Genomic DNA, 23,236 nt, shown 5'->3' on the forward strand with positions numbered 1-23,236 from the left:
ACACCATCCTATTGAAAAAAATACCGAAAATGATACGAAAATAAGGAAACTGAATAGCTTACTTAATAAAAATCAAAAAATAAAACTAAAATACAACATTTAATAACATAACAAGAAAGAAAAACTATTCATTAACAAACCCATCTTCTTCCGACACGTTGAAATTATGTCCACAATCGAAGACACCTTGATCAAAATCATTTGCATCACAAGTGGCATTCTGGAACACACTGGCTTGATCGTCGCGGTCTGACGTGCGGCTATCGTGGTCTATAGAGTGGCTATGGCGGTCTAAAATACGGCTATCGATGTCTAAATTCCGTTGTATAGTGTCTCTCATGGGCACTTCTCGTTTACGTCTGGGCTGTGCGCGGACACACGCGATGGTGACCGAGTCGTATGACGCGGCTGATCCTCGGGGACACTCGCCGTCTCCGCTCACGAAGTCTTTTGATTTCAGGCTTGTGATTTCTGAGGCTTCTTTCAGCTAGAAATAGTGGGAATATTTAGAATGAGTTGAATAAAAGAGCTGAACATGTTAATAAAAACAGCACAAATGAAGAGCACCAAAATCTCTAAATAATTCTTCCTACGTCGTATTACGTTAGATTAATTTCTAGCTTCTTCTTCTATTGACGATCAACAAAAAAATTGGAAAACGCGGTTCCTACGTTACCAGGGAAGTTCTTACACTTCCTGGTTATCCAGTTACAGCTCTACTACAGTAGAGCACAATAACTAGGCAGTGCACCACAATTTATTGTAAACTGTCTTTGCTAGCTAAAAGTTTGTTTTATATCGCAATGCTCTATAACATACATGCCTTTTACAAATACCTTCAAAGCTTTCCTATCAGCGTTCAGTTAGTTGAGTAATTAGTCACCTTAGCCTTAGCCTGTTTGAGCTGCCTCCTCATCTCGCGGATGATGTCGTCCTTGAACTGCGCGCGCACGGCGGCGGCGCGGGACTCCTGCACCAGCGCCGCGCACACGCGCCGCATGGCGTGCATCTCGTCCGTTAAAGACACGTTCACCTTGCGCAGGGCTCGCACGCTCTCGCTACTGGCCTGAGAGGAGAATATGAGCTGAACGTCTACTGTGTTTCTTCGATTCAAAGTTTAGCTATCCGGCTATCCGACAATCAATCGGATTATTCGTAAAAAAAAAATTGACAAATAAATCCGTTCGAACGAAGTTTACAAATGAATGATTGGAGATATAGAAGTTTTTAACTTTCCTAAAAAGTGCATGGGAGTAGATTTTAAAATGATGTGCCATTATGCATAATAAAACAGAGCAAATGTGTGAGATCAAGTGGCCTGATGAAAACGTGTCGGCAGCACTTGATACTAAGAGCCTGTTTCTTATAGACAACCGTCCGCCTAACCTAAGACTATAAATTTTCACGAAAGAAAGTAATTAGAATGGTACAATGATATAAAAACGACATCAAAAATACTAACCGACTGAAAATATTTAAGAGCAAAGTATTCAATATTAAAATCTAACTGTATAAAAATGACTATACTATACCTTAAGGTTGACCTCCATCTTCTGAATGCGCTCCTGAAACTGTAGAGTTTCATCTCGCAACATCTCGGTAAAGTCCTTGACTGGCTCCCACTCGCCACACTGCCATCACAACACACACCCCCAGTACAAAAACAAATAACTCACCACCGGTTCCTGAGGTACATTTAGCGGTAGTTTATCTATTCAATAGCGTATAAGCTCATATAAAATTACGGTATATTCCCAGTTGTCCCCTCTAACACTGTTCCCCAGGGTAAAATATACCAAAATGACAGCTTGAATAGATAAACTACCGCTAAATGTACCTTAAAAACCGGGTGTCAGTCATTGACGCTTACAATAAAGTACTGAAAGACAAAAATTGGGAACAAGACGAATGAAATAATATGTGTAGGGGAAAATTAGAATTTAGCTAATAAATAACATTACTAGTTCTAAACCGAAATTGTAGCTTTCTAAACATACATGGGACAAATTGGACTTATTCGGAGATTTAAAATACGTGTTGGAAAGTATGGAGTTAGGACATTGAAATTAAGACGTCGACCAGTATTTGTGGAGACGTATTATATGTATAGAAAAGTAAAAAATACCTCAATATAAATAATTATGACAAAAACTACATTTACATATAGGCTAATTTTCAATCGAGAATGTTTGCTGTAATACATATCCCTTCATAGCAAAATGTACAACAAGCAAAATGAGCACGGCACTTAAAATGTACAAATCGCATAATGTGCAAATAGCAAAAAGAGCAAATCGCATAATGTACAATACGCATAATGTGCAATACTTAAAATGAACACTATACGCAAAACGAGCAAAAAGCAAAATGTACATAATACTGTTAGGGCATGTTACAAGACCGACTCGTGGAGATTTTTTTCTTTGATCGTTATTATCCTAAAATCAGCGGGTTTGTTCTATATACATACATCATTTAATCAGTATCAATTTGTATTTATTATTGTTACTTAAGTGTGCGTGCACGAGCGCTCACTCACACTACAGAAAAGCAAAATATAAGTAGTCCAAAAAAAATTTTTTTTTGCCGATTGGTGATCAGATACATGGGCAGTATCACCTCCCAAAATATCACCAGCTATTATGAGAAGACCCTATATACAAGACTTGCATTTTAGTTTGTTTTCTTTTAAGTTTAAATAAATAATATAATTTCAACACAATTAGTTGTTGCGCAAGTCCTCATTGCTTTGTTATTTGGTGATGATTCAAGGATTTCATACCACGCCTCATTAAGTTTTCCCTTTATTAATATATAAATAAGCTTATATTGAATTTTAAGTATTACAATGCTATATGAATCCAACAAACCCCAAACTAAGAAACGGCAGTAAGTGGTTAGTGTGAACGAAGGCGACTATGTACATTTTGCTTTTTGCTCGTTTTGCGTATAGTGTTCATTTTAAGTATTGCACATTATGCGTATTGTACATTATGCGATTTGCTCTTTTTGCTATTTGCACATTATGCGATTTGTACATTTTAAGTGCCGTGCTCATTTTGCTTGTTGTACATTTTGCTATGAAGGGATACATATTTCATCACCCTTTCGATAAAGTATCAAGTGTTTGGACCATCAAATCTACGCAGTCACACAAGTATAAGAGAACGATCTATAATTACCTCGGCACCGGTGCAACACATCCCGGCCATCACCTCCGCGTCCCTCTTCGAAACATCGCTGTAGAAATAATACAGGTTAGCTAACGAATGATTTGTTAACTGAAGTAGGATATTGAAATGTTTGTTTGTTTTTTTGGGAGTTGTAGGTGTTTTGTATCTTTAACGGACCCATTACTATGCAACTTGTTACGAGTATCCTACCGTGAGTGAAGGGTTAGGTTGAGGGCTTAGGGCCGTTCATACACAAGACTGAGCAAATCTCAGACTTCTCTAGCCATGTGTACGCATGGCCTAAGAGTGTCTACCGCGTTACCTACTTATGCTACAAGTTGAAGCTCCCATAATCTTACATCTAGTTCCTCTTTATGTATAAAAATGAATTGCTGTTCGTTAGTCTCGCTAAAACTCGAGAACGGCCGGACCGATTTGGCTAATTTTGGTCTTGGATTATTTGTGGAAGTCCAGGGAAGGTGTAAAAGGTGAATAAATTTGAAAATGCGCGGTATTAAATAAAAACAAGAAAGCATGAGCGGAGCGGTGCGGGTCAGCTACTTAGTTAATATATAAAAACTAAAGTGTACTTACGGAGTTTGATATTTAGACATTGAGATCTCATTTCTAAGATTAAGTATCGTTTGCTCGTACTGTTGTACATCTTTGTTCAATTGTCTTATCTCCCTGAAAATATGAAAACATGGAGGTACAACGACAAAAAAGCCTAAAATTTTTCAAATCCTGCAAACCAACGGACTTTTAAATTTTAACTTTCAGGTTAAGATTTACGGCAACTTTCCTAACATACGAACAAGGCACACAAAATACAAATGAAACTCGAAAAACTTGCAGATCAAGATTTGCAAGTTTTTTCTGAGCTGTGCGCAATGGTGGTCATCAGACGCTGTAACGATTTAAGTCACATAGACCTCTACGTCAAGAACATCATCATCTTGATTGCATTTTTTACGGCATCTGCCTTAAAATTCATGGCGCTTACGATATTTTGGCTACAAAACTATACTTTTGTAAACTAGAACTATATGTATATAGGATCATAATAAGACGATAATCAAACAGCCACAGCCACTCGTGCACTAACTTTCGACACATTCTTTGCTCATCTCCATACTTGTTCTTACTAATATCATTATACTACCTGCAGTATAAAAACTCTTTAATTTACCTGTCCTTAGCTACGTTTTCTTTCAGAAGCGTATCATTGAGGATCTTCAGCTCGCACACCTTACTGCAACTCTTCTTTGATACTCTCTGAATCAAACGAATTAAAAATGCTGTATATAAAACTTCAAATTACTATATAACACACGTTGACATCGTGGTAATTGTGTGACAAGTTATGCAGTCGCTACACATTTTGCAACTGTCTAGAAAAATGTGGGTAGGTAGATAGAAAATTTGAATTCGATACTCGATCTAAACAGTGTGTTGCCAACCTAAAAACACTTTTATAATTTAGGTAATAGAAGAAAATACAAAGATTTAAAAAAAATATTTTGGGAATGCAGTAAGTAGGTGTTTAATTTAGCTATATGGTCTGCTTTATTAACATGCTTAAACCTAAAGCAGACAATGTGCGAAACTAATGAGTCTTTTAATTTTTAAAGCAATATAAATGAAACTCTCGACTCTTTCCCACTAACCGTTAGAATTTCACTCAAACTCATATTATATTTGATAGCGCGTATATTTTTAACATGACACACTTCAAACCGCATTAATTTTGTTACAGCAGCTTGTTTATATCGTCCGGCGACAGAAAGTTACGTAAGGTATAGTTTGTAGTGTTTCTCGTCCCATTATAAAGAAATGATGGAAATATTTTGTGTTGTAACTTCCTACTATAAAAGCTAGTTGAATGGGTTAACGAAAAAATATTTATATGTGGTAGTTTATCGAAAATGCTCACACTTTGTAATTTTGTTTCAGTAAATAATGTTAAAATGATTATTACAGACCGAAAACCGAAACGCCCAACAGACTGGTTCGCTATTGGGAGTCCCTTTAACTTCGAGATTCGAACTCCAGACAGAGTAAGGTTTATAAGAAATAATAATTATCAGTGGCAGCAACGGTGAAGAGAATTAAACATCTTGATTAAACCTTGCATGCCAAAAATTTGATTAATACATTTATTCAAGGCATGCAATGTCCCCAATCTGCACTTGGCCAGCGTGTCGAACTCAAGGCCTAACCTAAACCTAACTAACTCGTTTGGGAGGAGACCCTTGCCCTGCAGTGGGACAGAAAGGGGTTAAAAAAGGGAAGGTATTGAAGGTTTAAATAAAAGTCATTATAGCAATAAAACTGTATATTAATACACAATAGAGCCCAAAAAGTAAGTACATATGTATATTAAGTTACACAAGTCTAAAATATCTGTTACATTTGTGTCTGTTTGATTGTTTCACGCTGCGCGGTTTGATGGGGTCACCTTGCTCCAACTTCTTTTGTCGCCTGAAATAACGCAGCAAATATTAAAGTACATACATAATTTCACGCTATTGAAATCCGAAAGAGTGTAGGCAGAGGCCTAGGAAATACACCCACGCATTGACAATGTTAGTTTCATCTACTAACCATACGACAAACAAACAAACAAACATGTAATGATGGGCGAGTAGTAAATGTTTACTATATACCGGGCATGTTGCCATGACACCATGAGCTCCTTTAGGATAATGAAGTAGGATACCCCAATAGCACTTTGCCTGACCCGGAAATCAAACTCGAGACCTTATAATCAGCAGTCGTATACACTACCGTCTACAGTCTAGACAGTAATCAGAATTGACTCGAGAACATATAGACAATTCTAGTAACATAATACTTATGGCAACAAATATCTTCAAAGTCTTTACTCACCACTCAATAGATCCAAATATATCAGACTCGGAGACTTCAAAGAAGTGTATTCCATCAACGGTGCAGCAGTCGAACTCGCGCAGTCGTCTCAGCACTTCGAGCAGACCGCGCAGGTCCGAGTCCTTGCGCGCCAGCCGCCGCCGCAGCGCCGACACCTCCGCGCGGAGCTCGCACACCACCTGAACATTTACAACACTAGGTTATATACTGACATGAAACACATAGTTCCGATTTCCAGACCACCTAAATCATAAGCTTGAATCAGCCGTATAAGATAGCTTTACGGTATGTGATGTATCTACGGTTATATTTTTATCAAAGTGTGGTTCATGTCTTCCCAGCAATAGTTTTGTGAATAAAATAATTACCTCAAAAACTAAGCTAATAATTTATTTTATGCTAGTTATTTCGATCAGCTTTCCAAGGATTGTTCTCTTCGTTACAGAAATAAAAATTCGAGTTCTTCTAAAATATCAGGTGGTGTACGAGCTCTAGATAAACGTAACAATTCGCGGAAATAAGTAGACGTTAGGAACAAGCGAGAAAATCATAACTTTTCATTTTTCGGTCGTGCCTATCTCAGACACAAAATTTTATTAATTAACACATTACAAAAATTCAAATCAGACGCTGTAAACCGATAACTAGAAACTATTATTTCTAAAATGCACGCACCTCGCCATGTTTCTTTCTTTCCGTAACTAGTTTGGTGGTGGCTTCCGTCTCCAGTTCTTCGACGGCGCGCGTCAGCAACGTGTTCTGACCCACCAGGTCGCTCACCCACGACCGCAGCACGTCCACTTGGAGCTGATGAAAAATTTACATAAAGGCTTTATTAACTTAATTCTAGACTATTTCGACAGTTTCACGTACCTACATAAGCGCAAAGACACTGCTTCATAAACACTTAAAATATGGAAAATCTCTATTTATCTTTATTCTCTATTTCGCCGCGACTATACCTTGAGGATAGCTCCACTCTTCATAGCCTATCGCTTTTTAAATTAGTGTTCAAAATATAGCATCAAGCCAAGACAAACACTACAAAGACTTAAACATGTTTCCGTTCAGTCAGCCCACTCCCTACGTCTCTAGTTGTTTCACGCAGTGGCTTGTCATACTGGGACAGACTAAACTGTACAAGGCAACTCAACAAACCTGCATCTTAGACGCCCCTCCAACTCTATCAATCAGCTCGAGCTTCTCCTCATAAAGTCGCTGAACATCCTTCAGTATCGACAACGTAGGTCCACTCTTACACACACACGGCCCCACGTCCCGCTCCGCCGGGTCCAAATCCACTATATTCTGATTCATTGTATTTATTAAATTGTATAAAAATACTTCATTGTATATGCAGATAAATATTGTTGACACTTTTGACAGTTGTTTCTTTTTTTTATAGAATTTAAAGCCTTCTGTCAGATGACAGAAGTTTGTGGCAAAAAGGTTTGTAGAAGAATAGGTTAGACTAGTCATTGGCTAGTTTACTACATTGACTAGGCGTTCTAGGCATCCTTTTTTAATATTACGATTAACGATGCAATTTAGAAATACTCTACTAATAATTTAACTCTCACATGAAAACGTAGTTTCTCTATTTAATGTTGCTGGGCAAAAGAAAAAGGCTGTTACCATTTATTTCATGACAATGACAACGAATGAATATTAAGTAAACCCCAATAAGTTTTGCACTGTCGGGAAATTAACCCAAACGGAAAACCTCATAATAAAAAGTTTTGGTATCACTCGAGGATTATTATGCATAAATAAAAGTCATAAATAGTATACAAGAGTTGTATATTTAATTAATAATTTGGCTAATTCTTTGTACCTAGTATATCAGTAAGCTGTACAAGTGTTTACAACACGACAAACATACATAACTTATATAAGAAAGCAATAACAACATTACATTATACACAGTCAATTACAGTGATTGAACGTCTACTTAAAACTAAGTTAAAGAATAAAGGTTAATGCTGAAAATATACTACAAAGTAGTTACTGAGTATTTACGTGCACGTATACGCACGTGCACGCAGATACATGTATAGCACGTGTCACAAACGAGAGAGGAGAGCGAGGGAACGAGACGTAACATTGATGGTAATTGTTTCTCATTTTTTATATGACCAAAGCTCTTTTCGTAAATCCCTTGTGATAATTTTACATCACAATAAGATGTTGCGCGTCATATAAATAGATGTGAGTTGGGTTTGTCACTTAGACTTTAACATTAACCTTATTCTTTCAGAACGACAGTTTCACATAAAAACAACCATAAACTTGAAGAATATTCCACGTAAGAAGATTCTAAAGCTAGTCTCTACAAAATCAGAATTTAAAGCGAAATTGCTTATTTCTCAACAAAATGTATTTAAAAGAATTTCTGATGGTCCAACATAACGACGTGACGTCTGCTACATTCACATCACGTAATTTTTATTGCTTGCATAGAAAATGAAATCAGTAATGTTACAATAATAATGATCTTTGAATTCTTTTCAATCGAGTTTCTTAAAACCAATTATTTTCAAAAACAACAATAGTCAAACAAAATAAAGTATTTCTTATAATAAGGGACTACTCTTAGTAGCTTCATACATACATACATACATACAAAATTGTCTACTTAAATACTACAAGTTGAATAAGGGTCACTACAAAAGTTTACAACTTTACAATATCGATGACTCTACGAGTCAGTTTGTCACATTGTTTGTGAAAGTCAACAATTGCTGTATATTTTGAGAATTCTAGGATAATAATAGTGCTAGACTGTGTCTAAGTTCGGAAGCCGAAGATTGCCGAAGTGATTTTAAAACATTAACAGCATACTTTTGAAGAACCTAACATTGTAGTACATATTGTTCATTATTTTATTGTACAACATTACGTCTGCGGAATCTTCATACAAAATTTCAACTTTCTACGTGCAGTAGTTTCAGCTGTGCGTTATCCATCAGTCAGCCACTCAGTAAAGGAAGAGTTTAATATGATTTATATTGATCATAAGATAATCATAATTTATGTGCTCTTACATTAACAACACATATCGAGATTTTTTGTGAGAAACGATGAACACCACTCTTTCGAAAAAAACAAACTAACATCTTCATTTGTCACCTGCTGAAACACAGCAGCGAAAAACAACGGCACAGAAGACTTTCCAATAACGATATTAAATAATTCTGTAGTTTACTTTTAAATGACACAGTCTAGCAAACCATCTACTATAACAGTGCGTATAAACATACATTTTACAACGTGCAGTTACGTACACTATGTGCACAAGTGATATGTCTCACTACACTACGTACATATATTATTAGTTATAATTCGCCAATCTAAGATTTCCCTATGTTTCGTATAAATAACGACTAACGCCATCTATCGGGTACCATAAAAAAACGTAGAGCTGTTTACAAATCCAAGATTTTCTTCGTTTCGTATAAGAATCGAGTAGCGCCACCTATTGAACGCAATAATAAACTTTGGGCTGTTTACATACTTTTACTAAGTTATTCATGATTGTGTATTTGTGTTGTCTCATTTTCACTCATAACGAAATATAATGAAAGAGAGTTTTAATAGTTTATATATTCACGAAAAGTTTCACTTTGACATCAAACAAACTTGCACAAAGAATAGAAATATGTATTATATTAATAAATGTGTATTTTATACTTATAACATAAAGGAACTATTCAACAAACTGCATACAAAATAAATTGTAATTTCTATAAATTACTTAAATATATTTAATTTTCTACAAAAAAGCTTGTTTCTGTACAAATAGCTGCATACATCTAATTGACTATACGTTTGTTACATATCATCTATAAAACTGCTGTGAATGCATTGATAAATTGCTTCAGAATGAAATATTTGAGTTATTGACAAATTATCTCTTTAATCTAACTACATGATATTTATACAATCCAGAATTATATGAAATATTAACTGTCGGTTTAAAAATAATGGATAAGTTTCGGTTAGCTTATCAGCTAGAATTTTATTTCCATACATTTTCTGTCATTTTATCTTTCAGATAGCTCATCAACCACTTATCCATGAGCCGTGAAACAGGCCTGACAGTCGTTTAACCTCTGTCTAAGTACTTTTTACAGTACAATTTAGTACGTAGTTAGATTAAAATAAACCTTCATCTTTACCTTTCCTTAACAAAATGCAACAAAAATTGTAAAATATAATAAGGCTCTTCATACCCTAAGCTATGCAAGTCTTCGATATTAAAATATTTTAGACAGATAATACAAATCGTTGAATGTGGCTTAAACTTACTACACACAACTTCGCTTCGGCACGTTCGGTTCAACAATATTATACAGTATGACTGGTGAGATACCTTCAATACTTATGGAGAGTACTCGGTACTTGATTCTCGTTAACTTGATATAAAAAAAAATAGAAGCTTAATTTTTTCGAAATTTCTCTAAAAATAAGTGAAATTTGGATATTATACTCCCTAAGGCAGTTGTCCGGCGACGACACGCTTTACTAGTTTTGTTGCTAAGCGACAAGCTGTCAAAAATGGACTCACCCATGTAATCGCGCGGTTTCCAATTATTCCGCAGTTAAATACTGGTCTCTCGGTGTACTGTGTACGAAGTTTACAAAGAAGTTATTTAATATTTCGTTTTTATGTTATTTTATTTCGATATATGTTCGCATACTATCACGTCCTCAAATATTGAAGGTATCTCACCAGTCATACTGTATATTATCTAACAACAAAATTGGATCGAAGCAACATAAGTATGTTTATCAGTTACTTGGTAACCATAGTACAAGCTCTGCTTAAGTTGCAATCAAAGGACCGTGTGTGAGTTGTCCAATGATATTTATTTATTTATTCACCTACACATATTCGGCCTTAACGCCCGGCCGGTTTGACTATTGCCGAACCAAATGTGTGTAGCAAACATATCGGAGATTTGTGTAGCCTTGTGTGAAGGTCTTATATATAAAAAGAAACATACATTTATGATACGTAGAGTATCAACAAACAACAGAATAAATCTCAAAGTATTTTCTTATAATGTGGCCAACTAAGATCCAGTTTGCTTATCAGATGAAATAACGACAGTTGACAGTTTTGAATATTTGTAGTTTGTATATCTAGGAGATACGTTATCTGACAGTATTAATTAAGGGTGAATCTGGCCTTTGTTATATTACTATAAGCTCACTCATTAGTTCACGATCCATTGACTAAACATTCACGCTCCATTGCAGATCTGAAATAAGAAATGATATTATTAAGAAACAATTTCTTGAGGTATGAAATCAGTAAAAATTTTATTATAAATATGCTCAACTATATCTAGGATTTGTTTTAGCAATGGTAAAAAATCATGATTTTGAGGGGTTTACTTCTTAAAACAAATGCATAATGCGAATTTAATCAACAAATAAAAACACAGAATTTTCGCTACTTCTCAAAAGATTGCTTGAAATGCGTTTTAAACGATAAACAATACCATTGGTATTATACCGTGAACAAAAAATCATAGATCATTTAGCAGGACTGCTCGATTTAAAACGTTCATGATGACCCAAAAACGACCTTTTATTATAAAAAGTACTCGCCTTATCACTTCATACAAAGCACGCTGGACGCATTATTCCTCGTCCATGTGTGGGCAGTGTTCAGTAGAACTGCTTGAGCTGCTCGTACGTGAGGAAGAAGATGATGTTCCACGGACCCATCCGCAGCCACGTCGGGATGAAGCCCTTGTATAGTGCTAGGAAACCCTCGTTGCGGACCGTCTGTAATAACAACAGGATTTTTTGTAAGAAAAACATTATAGTAATACCATTAAAGGGACTTTTTTTTTCTCCAAATAGTTCATTTTTTAAGACAACTCCCGCTCTAAGTATTGCTCTTGTGTCACGGGGATTTTTACAAACATACAAACAACGGACACAAAGTACAACCAGGACCGAAACAATAATTTGTGGATCGCACAAATTATTGTTCCGTGTGGGAATCGCACGACCTCCCGACACAAAGGTAGCGCCGCGGGCGTGGCGACCTAAACCACTGCGCCACGGAGACAGATTGTTCGTATTATGGATATTATGATTGCGTTTCGACGTAATCCAGGTAAGAACGTAAAGTTAGTCCTGCACCCGTCCTGTCGCAGGCGATGACGGAATACAGCTGGGTTGTAATATAAAACGTATATATGTGTATAGGTGTGTACATGTGTATATAGCTTAAGACAAGTAAATATTACTAGCGTAGCCAATATTGTGAACACACCCAAACACAATAATGTAAATAGTCTTCTGCACTGGCTGATTCAATGACATTGTCATGGCCGAATATTGGTAAAAACTACTATTTTCTAATAGCGAACTAGTTCGCTTTTGTTATTAAACTGTAAAATAAGTATGGAATGAGTACTTACCTGTAGTAAGCAGTCAACAGTTCCTTTGTATATCCTCTCGTTTGGCCGCACCACTTCGTCCTTCATCTTTCTTTGGTTCATTAGTCTTGTCTGTAATAAAACACATTAAGTAATTATTACAATATATTGAGTAAGTAATTATTATAAAATACATAGTTCAAACAGTAACGTATTAGCGTTAATTACTAATTAGCAACAATAAATTGTCTTTGTAGTGAGTATTGACTTGCTAATTAATAGTTAGCGCGATCTTGCGCTAGTTCCTTACTTAATGTTTTTCAATAGATTACTATCAATATAAAGAATCGATGGAATATTAAAAAAATGATAAGCCCAAGCAATTGTAACGTTAAACACTCACTAGTTTATAGTAATGACTGTAAACAACTGCTGTAAAGTGGGGATTTAATATTTCATGAGCAAAACTAGCTGACCCGCGCAAGTTCGTTTGCGTGACATAAGAGAGAATGGGTCATAATTTTCCCTGTTTTTGTAACATTTTTTGTTGTTACTCCGCTCCTAGTGGTCGTAGCGTAATGTGGTATAGCCCATAACCTTCATTAATAAATAGGCTATCGAACAGTAGTACATTTTTTCAATTCGTACCAGTAGTTTTAGAGATTTGCGCGTTTAACCAAAAAAAACAGATTCTACTATTTTATAATATTAGTATACATAGATAACATAAAGCACCTGCAAATTTCTAACAAGAAAAATCAAAGCATACCCTAATAACATCGAGCGGCGTGCTAGCCACCGCGCTGCCGAGGCTGGCGAGCAGGCTGGACGCGAAGTGGTTGAGCGGCGTGTCGCCCAGCGGCGGCGTGAGGCGCTTCTTGCACGCGTCGTACACGGGCAGCTCCACGGCCGCGATGAGCGCCGCGCGCTGCGACGTGGGGCCCACGCCGCGCCACAGCCCGCGCGCGCCTTCCAGCTCGTAGATGCTCACGAAGCAACGGACTAGCCCACGCTTCTCGTCGCCTACCTGCACGAGAAGAAAAGAACATTATTTTTGTCAAAATTTTTGTAATCACACATCTGGATAAGGGTCTTTATCCCTCTTAATTTGGTCGTATAGACGTAGACGTACGTAGTGCGTAGATTTTTGCAGAATGCGTCGAGATTTTTGCAGAAACTCAATAGTCAATTCAACTTCAAGCACTCCAGGTATGCAAGATTTAATCGCGATGATTTCCGTCACCATACTAACAACCGATTCTTTTTCTAATACACAGACCAGAAAATTATTATTATTGTCTCCTTTTTGTATTCCCTCACACTCTTAAAACGGCGGTCTGTCTGTCTGTCTGTCTCAGTCTCATTTGTGAACTGTTGCATATGTCAGTCTTCTGCCTCTATCGCGATTCAACCTTTACCAAGGAGACAAATTCGAATACTACTTGGATATCACAAATATTTACTTCATGTGGGAATGCAACCTAGAACCTCTGTGCATGATAGCAGCAGTATAGAAAACCATATCATCAACGCACAAACATCATCACATAAAAACCCTCACCTGCATCCGAACTTTCAACACATCAGTAGGATTGGCAATAGCACTGGACAGTCCACCGGCGAAGGCCGCGCAGAACGTGTTAGTTGGCAGGTGTTCCTTGCTGCCCCCGTCGGCTCTGTGCTTCGCTATCCACTTCTTTAAGGAGTAGTAGGTGCCGAACTTGATCGTGCCGTATGTGGCTTGGCGGAGGACTGCCGGCCAAATGCTGGGAAAGAAAAATTGCATTTGAGTAATGGAACGTGTATGGTGCTCTAATACGTACTAGTTTTTCTACTGCCTCTGGCGTAGTTGATAGTGTATCTATACGAGTGCGTGTAGAGGTTTCGAGCTCGAATCGGGTCGGGTTAAAACTTTACCAAGGTTTTTTTTCAAAGTAATTCTCAGTAATTAAAAATATTTAATGCCACAGGTTGCAATATTATTTTAAATTACATTTCTCGCTACCATTATTTTATATTACATTTTTAAAATGATTTAGGAAAATCGCTTGCTATAACTAGCAAAGAGGATTTCAGAGATAAAATTTATAATTTAATAGAATTGTTTCGTATATTTCTTTTAATAAAAACTGCGTCCAATATTAGTCTCGATAATTAAATCATAGATAAAATAATTGCGCACTTGGTCAATCGTAATCGTGATTAAAAACTACAAATAGTTGACAATAAATTACGTTTTCAACAACTTTATCTGGCAAACTACCCAATGTTGGCACGGATATAAAAATATTAAGTCGTTGCTGTCATTTTACCCAATAAAAATGAATTAACTTAAACAAATAACGAGATTTTAAATAGAGCTTCATATGTAAAGTATTAAAAAACTCATGTTTTTACAGGAAAAGATTCAGTCATGGCTGAATTTCACCTGATTTGAGTGTAGGAGATCGAATCTGGTATGTTATACGTTGAAATAAGGGGTCTGCTTTATCCACTTATTAAAATAACATTTTTTTGCAACAAATTGATTTCATGATTTTTATGTAAACATATCGCTATGAAATTATTTGCGCAATCAATAAATAGGTAATTGTTATTTATTTGCGTTGTCTTTTGAAAATAAAAAAAATATATTTTAAGCTTCAGAAGCTTCGTTCGTTTCAGATTTTGTACGTAACTGTACAGATCGATTGCCTCCGTGGCGCAGTTGTTTAGGTCACCACCCCACTATTTTGCATCGGGAGGTCGTGAGTTCGATACCCACACGAGACAATTATTTGTGCCATCCGCAAATCATTATTTCCCTGCGACACAAGAGCCATTCTTAGTACGGGACTAGTCTCAAAAAAACAAAGCTAGCCAAATGTGCGACTATCCAAATGAGTCGAAACGAAAATCGTAGTTATTTTATTTCACGCATCGCCCATCAATCAGTTTAAAATAGCTATTATCATAACTGTTTTCTAATTAGCGTTGTTAATGAGCGTTCAATCTCTCCACAAAGTTGAGTGTTCGCCAAGGTCCCGTCTATCGCGAGATATTCGCCAGTTTCGATAACGCTAGCGTATTTATAATGTGACCTACTTGGACAATGAGCTTGTATACTTTACGTTATAGAGGATTTTTTTGTTCACGGTCAGATGATGGTAGCATGAGAATTAGGCGTGTTTCTAAACCAACGCAGTTACACCACTTCTCAATAAATATCGATAAGCTTTTTAGCGGAAATTTTGAGTAGTATTCTTTCATTTGCTGTCACTTTATCTACTGGGTGTGTTATTCGACACTTATTCATTAAGTATACCTGACTTTTAGATATGATTCCACGTAGTTAGATAGGGCTAACATATTTCAAAAATGCGCTCTAAAATACGTCTGAAAACTGAAAACAGCACGACTGTCATTTAATAACAACAAATAAGTTATCCCATATCAAAGCTGTAGCAAGCAAATTCCATACATTAAATTGCTAATATTTTTTTCTGTTACGCATCTCGACATTGAAAAATCCGTCGCTATCAGGTCACAAAAGCACAATAAACAGAACAAACATTTTAAAAGCATAACAAACATCACGTAGTTCATACAAATATTTGCTTTGTAACGCAATTATTCATAATCTCTTCACAATGTTATTTACATGAAAGTGCGCGTTATTTGGCGCGAATGTGTGTGACGAGAATAAATCGCGCGACTGGAGACATCACGTGTTGACAAAGACATGAGTCAGACTCTTGCAAAGGCTAAAAATGTTCTGAAGTGTACCTTCTTGCACTTACCGATTGGTAAACAAACTTTTGTATGGTATGACTTATAATACCTTTTGGGATTTATTATCAAGACTAATTTACAGGCGCGACATGGTTTGCGACTTCTTCTATAGCCTGACTTTGAGTTTTGACTAACTAAAAGTGACAAAGTAATTTTTCAAAGTTTCTAAGACGGCGACGCGGTCCTGAAAAAAGGTCAGATGAATAATTATAAGCGGCGGTATAACAAGTATGGATGTGAATGAGGCAAGGGAAGTTTGTGAGCCTCGTACCAAGTGACGTTCTCTGGTCTCTGCCTACCCCAATGGCAAAAGGCGTGACATTGTGTATGTATTATACAGTGGTAACAGCTATTTAGTTTTAAAAACAGCCTTTGCAAGATATGCAGGTATGAGTCCGAAACAAATTCCTGACCTAACTGAAAGAATGTAACAAATATCTTTAAATCAAAAGTCCATATCGTATTCAAAAAACGGAACGCTAAAAGCCGAGTATACCCAAACCAGCCAGTAAAAATCAACCTTGAAAAATAATATACTATACTATAAGAAACTAGAAGCCACAAAAATGTACCACGCAAAAGTCAAGCGATATCGCGGACCTCGCCATTCCTCAAACATTAATACCCGTGACATTCGCAAATAACTCGTAAAATTATCAAGTACAAGGTTTGGTTTACAAGCGATTAGGAATGATAACATCTAGTGTTATCAGTACGATGTTCAGATACATTAGCGAACAAATCCACGCTACGGATGGATTACTTTGATAGTAGACGACCTTTGAAAGCACGTGAATGAGTGACAAGTGTATCTCTTGCGAAACCATTGCTTAAAGCTTTAGTGGTCTTAAGAGCCGCAGTATTCTTATGCTTTTCTCATAAACTATCCGCTTTATTAATACCAGTAAACCGATCAGCTGCTTCGCTAAAATTAACAAAGAAATTTCCTATAAATAATGCATTCTGTGGTGTGATGCTTCCTCGCTTCAAATACCTTAAACAATGACTATACAAAAGAACACAGGAATTACTTAGGGTACTATTTAACTATAGAATAAATAAAAAAAAAGTTCTCTGCGGACGTAAACGCCCGAAAAAGACATGCACAAATCATCAATGATGTCTTGCAGGTGTGTAGTACTCGTAACCTCGGCGGACCTGTATAACAAGATGTATGGATCTGCGTGACGCAAAGGAAGTTTGTAAGGATCGTACCAAGTGGCATTCTCTGGTCACTGCCTACCGCTATGAGCAGAAGGCGTGATTTTATGTATGAACATAATAATATGTGTGTAGTTCGTAGAAAGTTAGAAACACAAAAATAGATTGCCATGGATAACCTTTAACACAATTATACCGTTCCTAAATTCCATGCTCATTTTACTATTATCTTTGCATTTAATAGGTAGATGACGAAAACCATCGATGGACTGATAGAAATGCACACGTATTATGAGTGGAGAATGACTTGAGATTTTTTAAATATCTTTTAAAGATAGGAGAATCTTTTAAAGACACACAATCTCATTAGTTTATCAAAGAAAGCATCACACCATTTAAGATTGATAGTCAGATATGATTATTTTGGGTTGTCTGAATCATTTTGACCCTAGACTAACCGTAAATTACTATTATTGATTAAAATGACTAAAAATGCTTTAAATGTTGACTAGGTAGTCAGCGGAATTGTGTGAGTTATGGCTAATATTATAGAGATATACAATATACATAATTATATTATTATAATCAGAGCAATTACATGATATTTTAAGACATATTGTTGCAAAATTTCAACAATTATTCTTTGATGATGATGAATGAGGCAAGGAAAGTTTGTACCAAGTAGCGTTCTTTGGTCTCTACCTACCCCTATGGGAAAAAGGCGTGATATTATCTACGTATGTATGCATGTTATTCATCACTCATACAAACAATAAATATTTTCGTCTGAAAGACAAAGGCCAATACATTATTTTTATAGCACACGTAATTATAGAAAGTGATTTCAGTACTAAACAACAGCTGAAGACACGAGATAACATATAACATCAGAATATAATGCAATAGTAACCCTAGAGTACACACATACGCAAGTAACGTGTACAAACAATCACTTACGCACACATGCAAACAAATATTCGCATTGAAGGAGGGTCAGGGTTGACACTTGTCACTTTTGTTTAATTAATGACGTACCTAAATGTTTTGTTTGTACATTGTGACGTTTGTTTTCGATGGGTGGGGTGCCTGTCAAATGTTTTTTGCTACGTCTTGACGTCATGTTTTTATTTGATTACTTAGTAAGATGAATTTGAATGACCAACTTGCAGTGACCTTTATTACTCAGATTTACAAATATAAAATAAAAACGGTGTAGTGACGTCATTAGTATTGTATTTTCGTTAGCATTAAGTGAGTGCCTAATATAATAATTCAGTTTGCAATAATTACAATTTAAATATTAAATAATAAAAAAGATACGCAGCCCGAGCATTGTAGATAAACCTGTTACGGGTAAAAAATTACAAAGATTTTCGTAAACCCAGTCAACCACCCAATTTACGGAGACAGTACAGTCAAAACAGTTCACGGGCATCGTATCTGAGACACCCGGTGCTATGTCACTAGCATGACGATCAACTTGAACACTGAGTCACCCGTGAACGAACAGGTTAATTTTAATAAAAAATCTTGTCATATTTATATTTCTATAAATTTTATGATACCTAAATGACTATAAATAGATCATAACAGTTCGACAAACGTCTTATATTTTCGAAAACGAGCTTTTCTAATAATAGTTATGATATTTTTATGTTTCACCTTCTGACCAATATTGTAGTCGCGAAAGTTTGTTTATGTACCTACATATTTAGGCTGTTCGACGCACCACAAACAAAAACTAAAAATATTTAAAGTAAATTTATCACAGTGCTAATTGCCGCTGGGAAAGAGTCTCCTATCGAAGACAGCAGCATGCAAAATATATATTCTTTTAAAAACTGTTTAATGAGCTCACGGGGATGCAAAGTTTCTTCACTCAAGAAAACATCTTCACCATTAAAACAACTGATTAATGATCCAAACAGCAATAAGTTAAGTCTATATTTATTCTCACAAGTGGCCAGCCCTGCGTGCCACACCCACACACAAGCACGCCTACATTTACAGAGGAGTCATGTTTACGTCTGGTTGTTTTAACCCGCAGATAAGCAAACTACGAAAGCAATTAACTGTTGCTTATCAAGTGATGCAACAACGGGACTTACTGCCTTCTTATAATAAAATTATAATAAAACAATCCAGATATCAAAGGGGAACCACTAACCACACTTTGCAATGTCACCTGATAATAACTATCGGTCAAATTGCCGATTAGAAATCTAAGTTCTTTCTTACAAAACCTTATATTATATTTCACAATTTGCCCTACTGTGAATAGATATCTGATAGATAAGGCCGTCGTCAGAACCTTTAGGTATAACTGAATAACCGACTGATGGATAACGAACAACTACTGAGCGTATTAAGTTCAAAATAATTAGGAATGAAGATTGCTTAGGAACTGTAGATGAGCGCTAAGAGAGCATGTTTGGAAATTCCGCTCCCAAGAGGGCGAAATTCCACGCGGGCAAAGCCGCGGGCGGATAGATAATGTGAGGAAAAGGGACTAAGGGACCAATATGTAGTTTCTTGTCATCTCTTCTCATTGGCCCTACCTTCCGAACTGGCGGTAAATTCCCTCACTGTGTCATTGACCATCATAAGTGTCAGTACTTGACCTATATGAATAAATTAGGTACTTGATTTTGAATAACACTGAATGACTCATTTTTTAAAATTCCGTCGAAAACAAAACCAATTTGACTTCGAATAAAGTTAAACAATAATCAAACAGTTTGAGTACAGACAATGGTCTGTCTGTACTCAAACTGTAGTCGCAAATTGATATTAACCTTATCTTTATTTACCAAGTTACCGCATACCTCCCGCGATTCTATTTGCGTGATAGATAGTTTATCGTAATTCAAACTTTAACCAAAATAACTCATCTACAGTACAGCTACTTTTTTGCTCCTTCGCAGTAACTTGCTGTTATATTCAGACTTCTTCTGACACACAAAATAATTGAGTCATTTAGTGGTCAACCAATTGTCAAAGTTGTTCAAGCCGCCCTAAGGCCTTTGACGTGGCTTAACGACTGTTATCTTAATTGACAACAACAGGGACCGAATTTTTTCGTGCCCTCCGAAGCACGGAGATGCCCGGTTATAATACCACCATGCGGTCACCCATCTATGTAATGACCGAGCTAAGGTTTGCTTAACCCACAGATCGTTTACCGGCCGGTGAGCGCTATCGTGTTACAAATACAAGAATCCTTTACACAATGAACCTGCGTCCTCGGCGACGTGTACGGGCTGTACGAGTTGTAATTAGTTGAAACAAAGACTTTGCAATCAAAACAAACTGCTCCGTATTACGCGTGCACGAGTTTCTGTAATATTTACATTTGTATAATATATAAAATATGAAGATTGGTACGGATAAATGTTTAATAATACTGATTGATGATTATTGAACTCTGTAGGAATTCAGTTCATACACATCACCAACTTCATCCCGCGACTTCGTCCGCGTGAATAGATTTTACAAACTTTCACATTTAAAATATTAGCCTTAGTAATACATATGTACCAAGAGGATATAAACTTAGAGAATAAAGGAATTTAGGAATAATATGGGCTTCCATCTCATTCCACTCTTCCTACTTATTATTATTCTAAACACAGGTTTAGACTTTAGATATTAGTTGCACAGTATAAAATAAATCTTTGTAATTGATAAATAAGAACCATTTTATAAAAGAGTGAACATACTTCATTATTATGTCTGCAACATCAAATCATTTTCAATAATTATGACTTTCCTGACCTGCAATCTTACAATACTTATAAAGACATATCACATGTGAATTAGAATCTTATTAGCATCATATTATGGTTGTTATTGCACTGTAGTTGTCAATTAAGGAAGTTTGACATGCAGTATAAGCATGTATCAATGGGGTAAATAGATTTGTTTACTGCTGGCTGATAATATAACAGTAGAGATATAGAAAATAACAAACATAGTACAGATCAACAACATGGCCCCCGTTTCTGAGGTACATTTAGCGGTAGTTTATCTATTCAATAGCATTCAAGCTTGTATGAACATGACAGTTTAAATAGATAAACTACAGCTCAATGTGCCTCAGAAACCAGGCATCAGTGGAGAGCCTTGTATGTAAGGTTTAAGTCTGACAGAGGTATATAAAATACTAAAAGTTTTACATCATTCACTGATAGACCTAAAACACAGCTGATAGTGATCTCTTTGATACAGTTACATCTGTTTGGAAATACTAAAAAAAAAATATTTTGGAAATACACAGAAATATTATTCATAATCTAGATAAACTGTACATGGGAAGGCCCAGAATGTTGGACTACAGAATATGTTCTATAGTACTTATTATAGCTAAATAAGTATGTGTGTAATGTAGGATCTCTTTTAGCAACTATCAAACTGATTTTGATGACACTTAAAGAGTATGGTTTTATGCATTATTGTTTTCTTGTCATTGCTAGCTAAAGAACAATCAACTTCTTATTACAAATCTTGTTTTTTAAGCACTTTTAAGACATATATAACAACTATTTCTAGTAAAACAAACAGACACAGATACCTATAATAACAGTCAGTGAAAAAATCTCAAAAAAGATAAACTGACTTACCCACAATACAGTGCCTTGACCCCCTCCTGCTGCGAGGTCTTAACGAAGCAGTCCACCATGCCCGTGTATCGCAGCTCCACATGGCGAGGGTCTATCTTCTGTCCCTGGATCTGCAAGCGAGTCTTTGTTGTGTCTATTGGGAATGTACCTGGGCAAAACAATAATATAGCATTATTATTTGCATCTTTCAAGCTTCATTTAGTAAGGGTACCAAGGTACTGATCAACTTATGTACAGAACTTGGTGGTAAGATTTATTGAAAAGCATAAATAATATAGGTATAAACATAAGAACAAACAAACAACATAAATATGAGATATCTATTGTAAAATTAAATTAATAGGAACTTGAATAAGGTTACCTAAGGATCACAATTTTTTGTATTTATAAGTATACTGTTCCATAACTGTTCTGTAATTAGCAATATATAGTTTGCTATTACTAGCCGTTCATTATAATAGAGAACCTTCAATATTGTTAAAGTGTGATGAGAGAGCTGTGTATTAGAAACTAACAAGAATGGGAAACTAAATCACATGGGTTGACAAGATACAACGAATTGAAAACAGGTGTTTTTGTTGTGAACCTAATTAGGAAACATACAGGCCTTATAGCCACCAGATCAATATGCAGATTGGTACCAACTAAACTCATGATTTCGTGTTAATATGGTTTACGTACCAGGTATCTGGTTAAATAATAAACGGCATGAAGCACAAGGACTACAAGATCTTTATATACTTATATGTGGAACCATTCATACAAGTTCCAGGTGATATAATATCATATTTAAGGTTATGTTGGTCGCAACTAAGAATTCACATTATTCTCACCAAATTCAGCGACGATCGACGCAAGGCCGCCGTAAATAAACGGTCTCCAGTCGCTATCTCCCATCACACATGAAGATCTTCAAGGAATTAAGATGTTTATCCCGGTACCGGTGAGTCGGAAACCTTAACCACACAGTTTCTAGTAAAACGTAAACGCACTTGAAGCTAAATTCACAGCAAAAATATAGTTTCACTAATCACGAAACGGTTGACTGAGGAATTAATTACCACTATCAGGGGAAATAAAATTATCGCTTTATTAAAATTCGTCTGCAGCCGAAACTCATAGCGCGCAGCGAGACTCCATTTGACTGAACTGAACTAGACCGAATGAAATTAATCTATTTTAGAAACGTCAGAATACCTTTAAATTGCTCACCTCATTCAGTGAG

The 23,236-nt window shown here is 36.1% G+C and overlaps 2 protein-coding genes across 2 annotated transcripts; both read right to left on the minus strand.

Annotated features, from left to right (window-relative positions):
* Window position 1: 1 nt before the first annotated feature.
* Window positions 2-7,440, minus strand: LOC142987135 (uncharacterized). The gene is made up of 8 exons (XM_076135694.1): window positions 7,221-7,440; window positions 6,738-6,869; window positions 4,363-4,448; window positions 3,768-3,860; window positions 3,183-3,240; window positions 1,533-1,631; window positions 884-1,066; window positions 2-487 (listed from the first exon to the last, which is right to left on the minus strand). The coding sequence occupies exons 1-8, from the start codon at window positions 7,377-7,379 to the stop codon at window positions 125-127; spliced, it is 1,173 nt and encodes a 390-aa protein (XP_075991809.1). The 5' UTR covers window positions 7,380-7,440; the 3' UTR covers window positions 2-124.
* Window positions 7,441-7,845: 405 nt separating this feature from the next.
* Window positions 7,846-23,181, minus strand: Bmcp (uncoupling protein Bmcp mitochondrial). The gene is made up of 7 exons (XM_076135695.1): window positions 22,845-23,181; window positions 22,012-22,159; window positions 14,022-14,226; window positions 13,230-13,487; window positions 12,503-12,592; window positions 11,679-11,858; window positions 7,846-11,326 (listed from the first exon to the last, which is right to left on the minus strand). The coding sequence occupies exons 1-6, from the start codon at window positions 22,906-22,908 to the stop codon at window positions 11,739-11,741; spliced, it is 885 nt and encodes a 294-aa protein (XP_075991810.1). The 5' UTR covers window positions 22,909-23,181; the 3' UTR covers window positions 7,846-11,326; window positions 11,679-11,738.
* Between the last annotated feature and the right edge of the window lie 55 nt (window positions 23,182-23,236).

Source organism: Anticarsia gemmatalis, chromosome 3, assembly GCF_050436995.1.
Source record: "Anticarsia gemmatalis isolate Benzon Research Colony breed Stoneville strain chromosome 3, ilAntGemm2 primary, whole genome shotgun sequence".
NCBI classification, from domain to species: Eukaryota; Metazoa; Arthropoda; class Insecta; order Lepidoptera; family Erebidae; genus Anticarsia; species Anticarsia gemmatalis.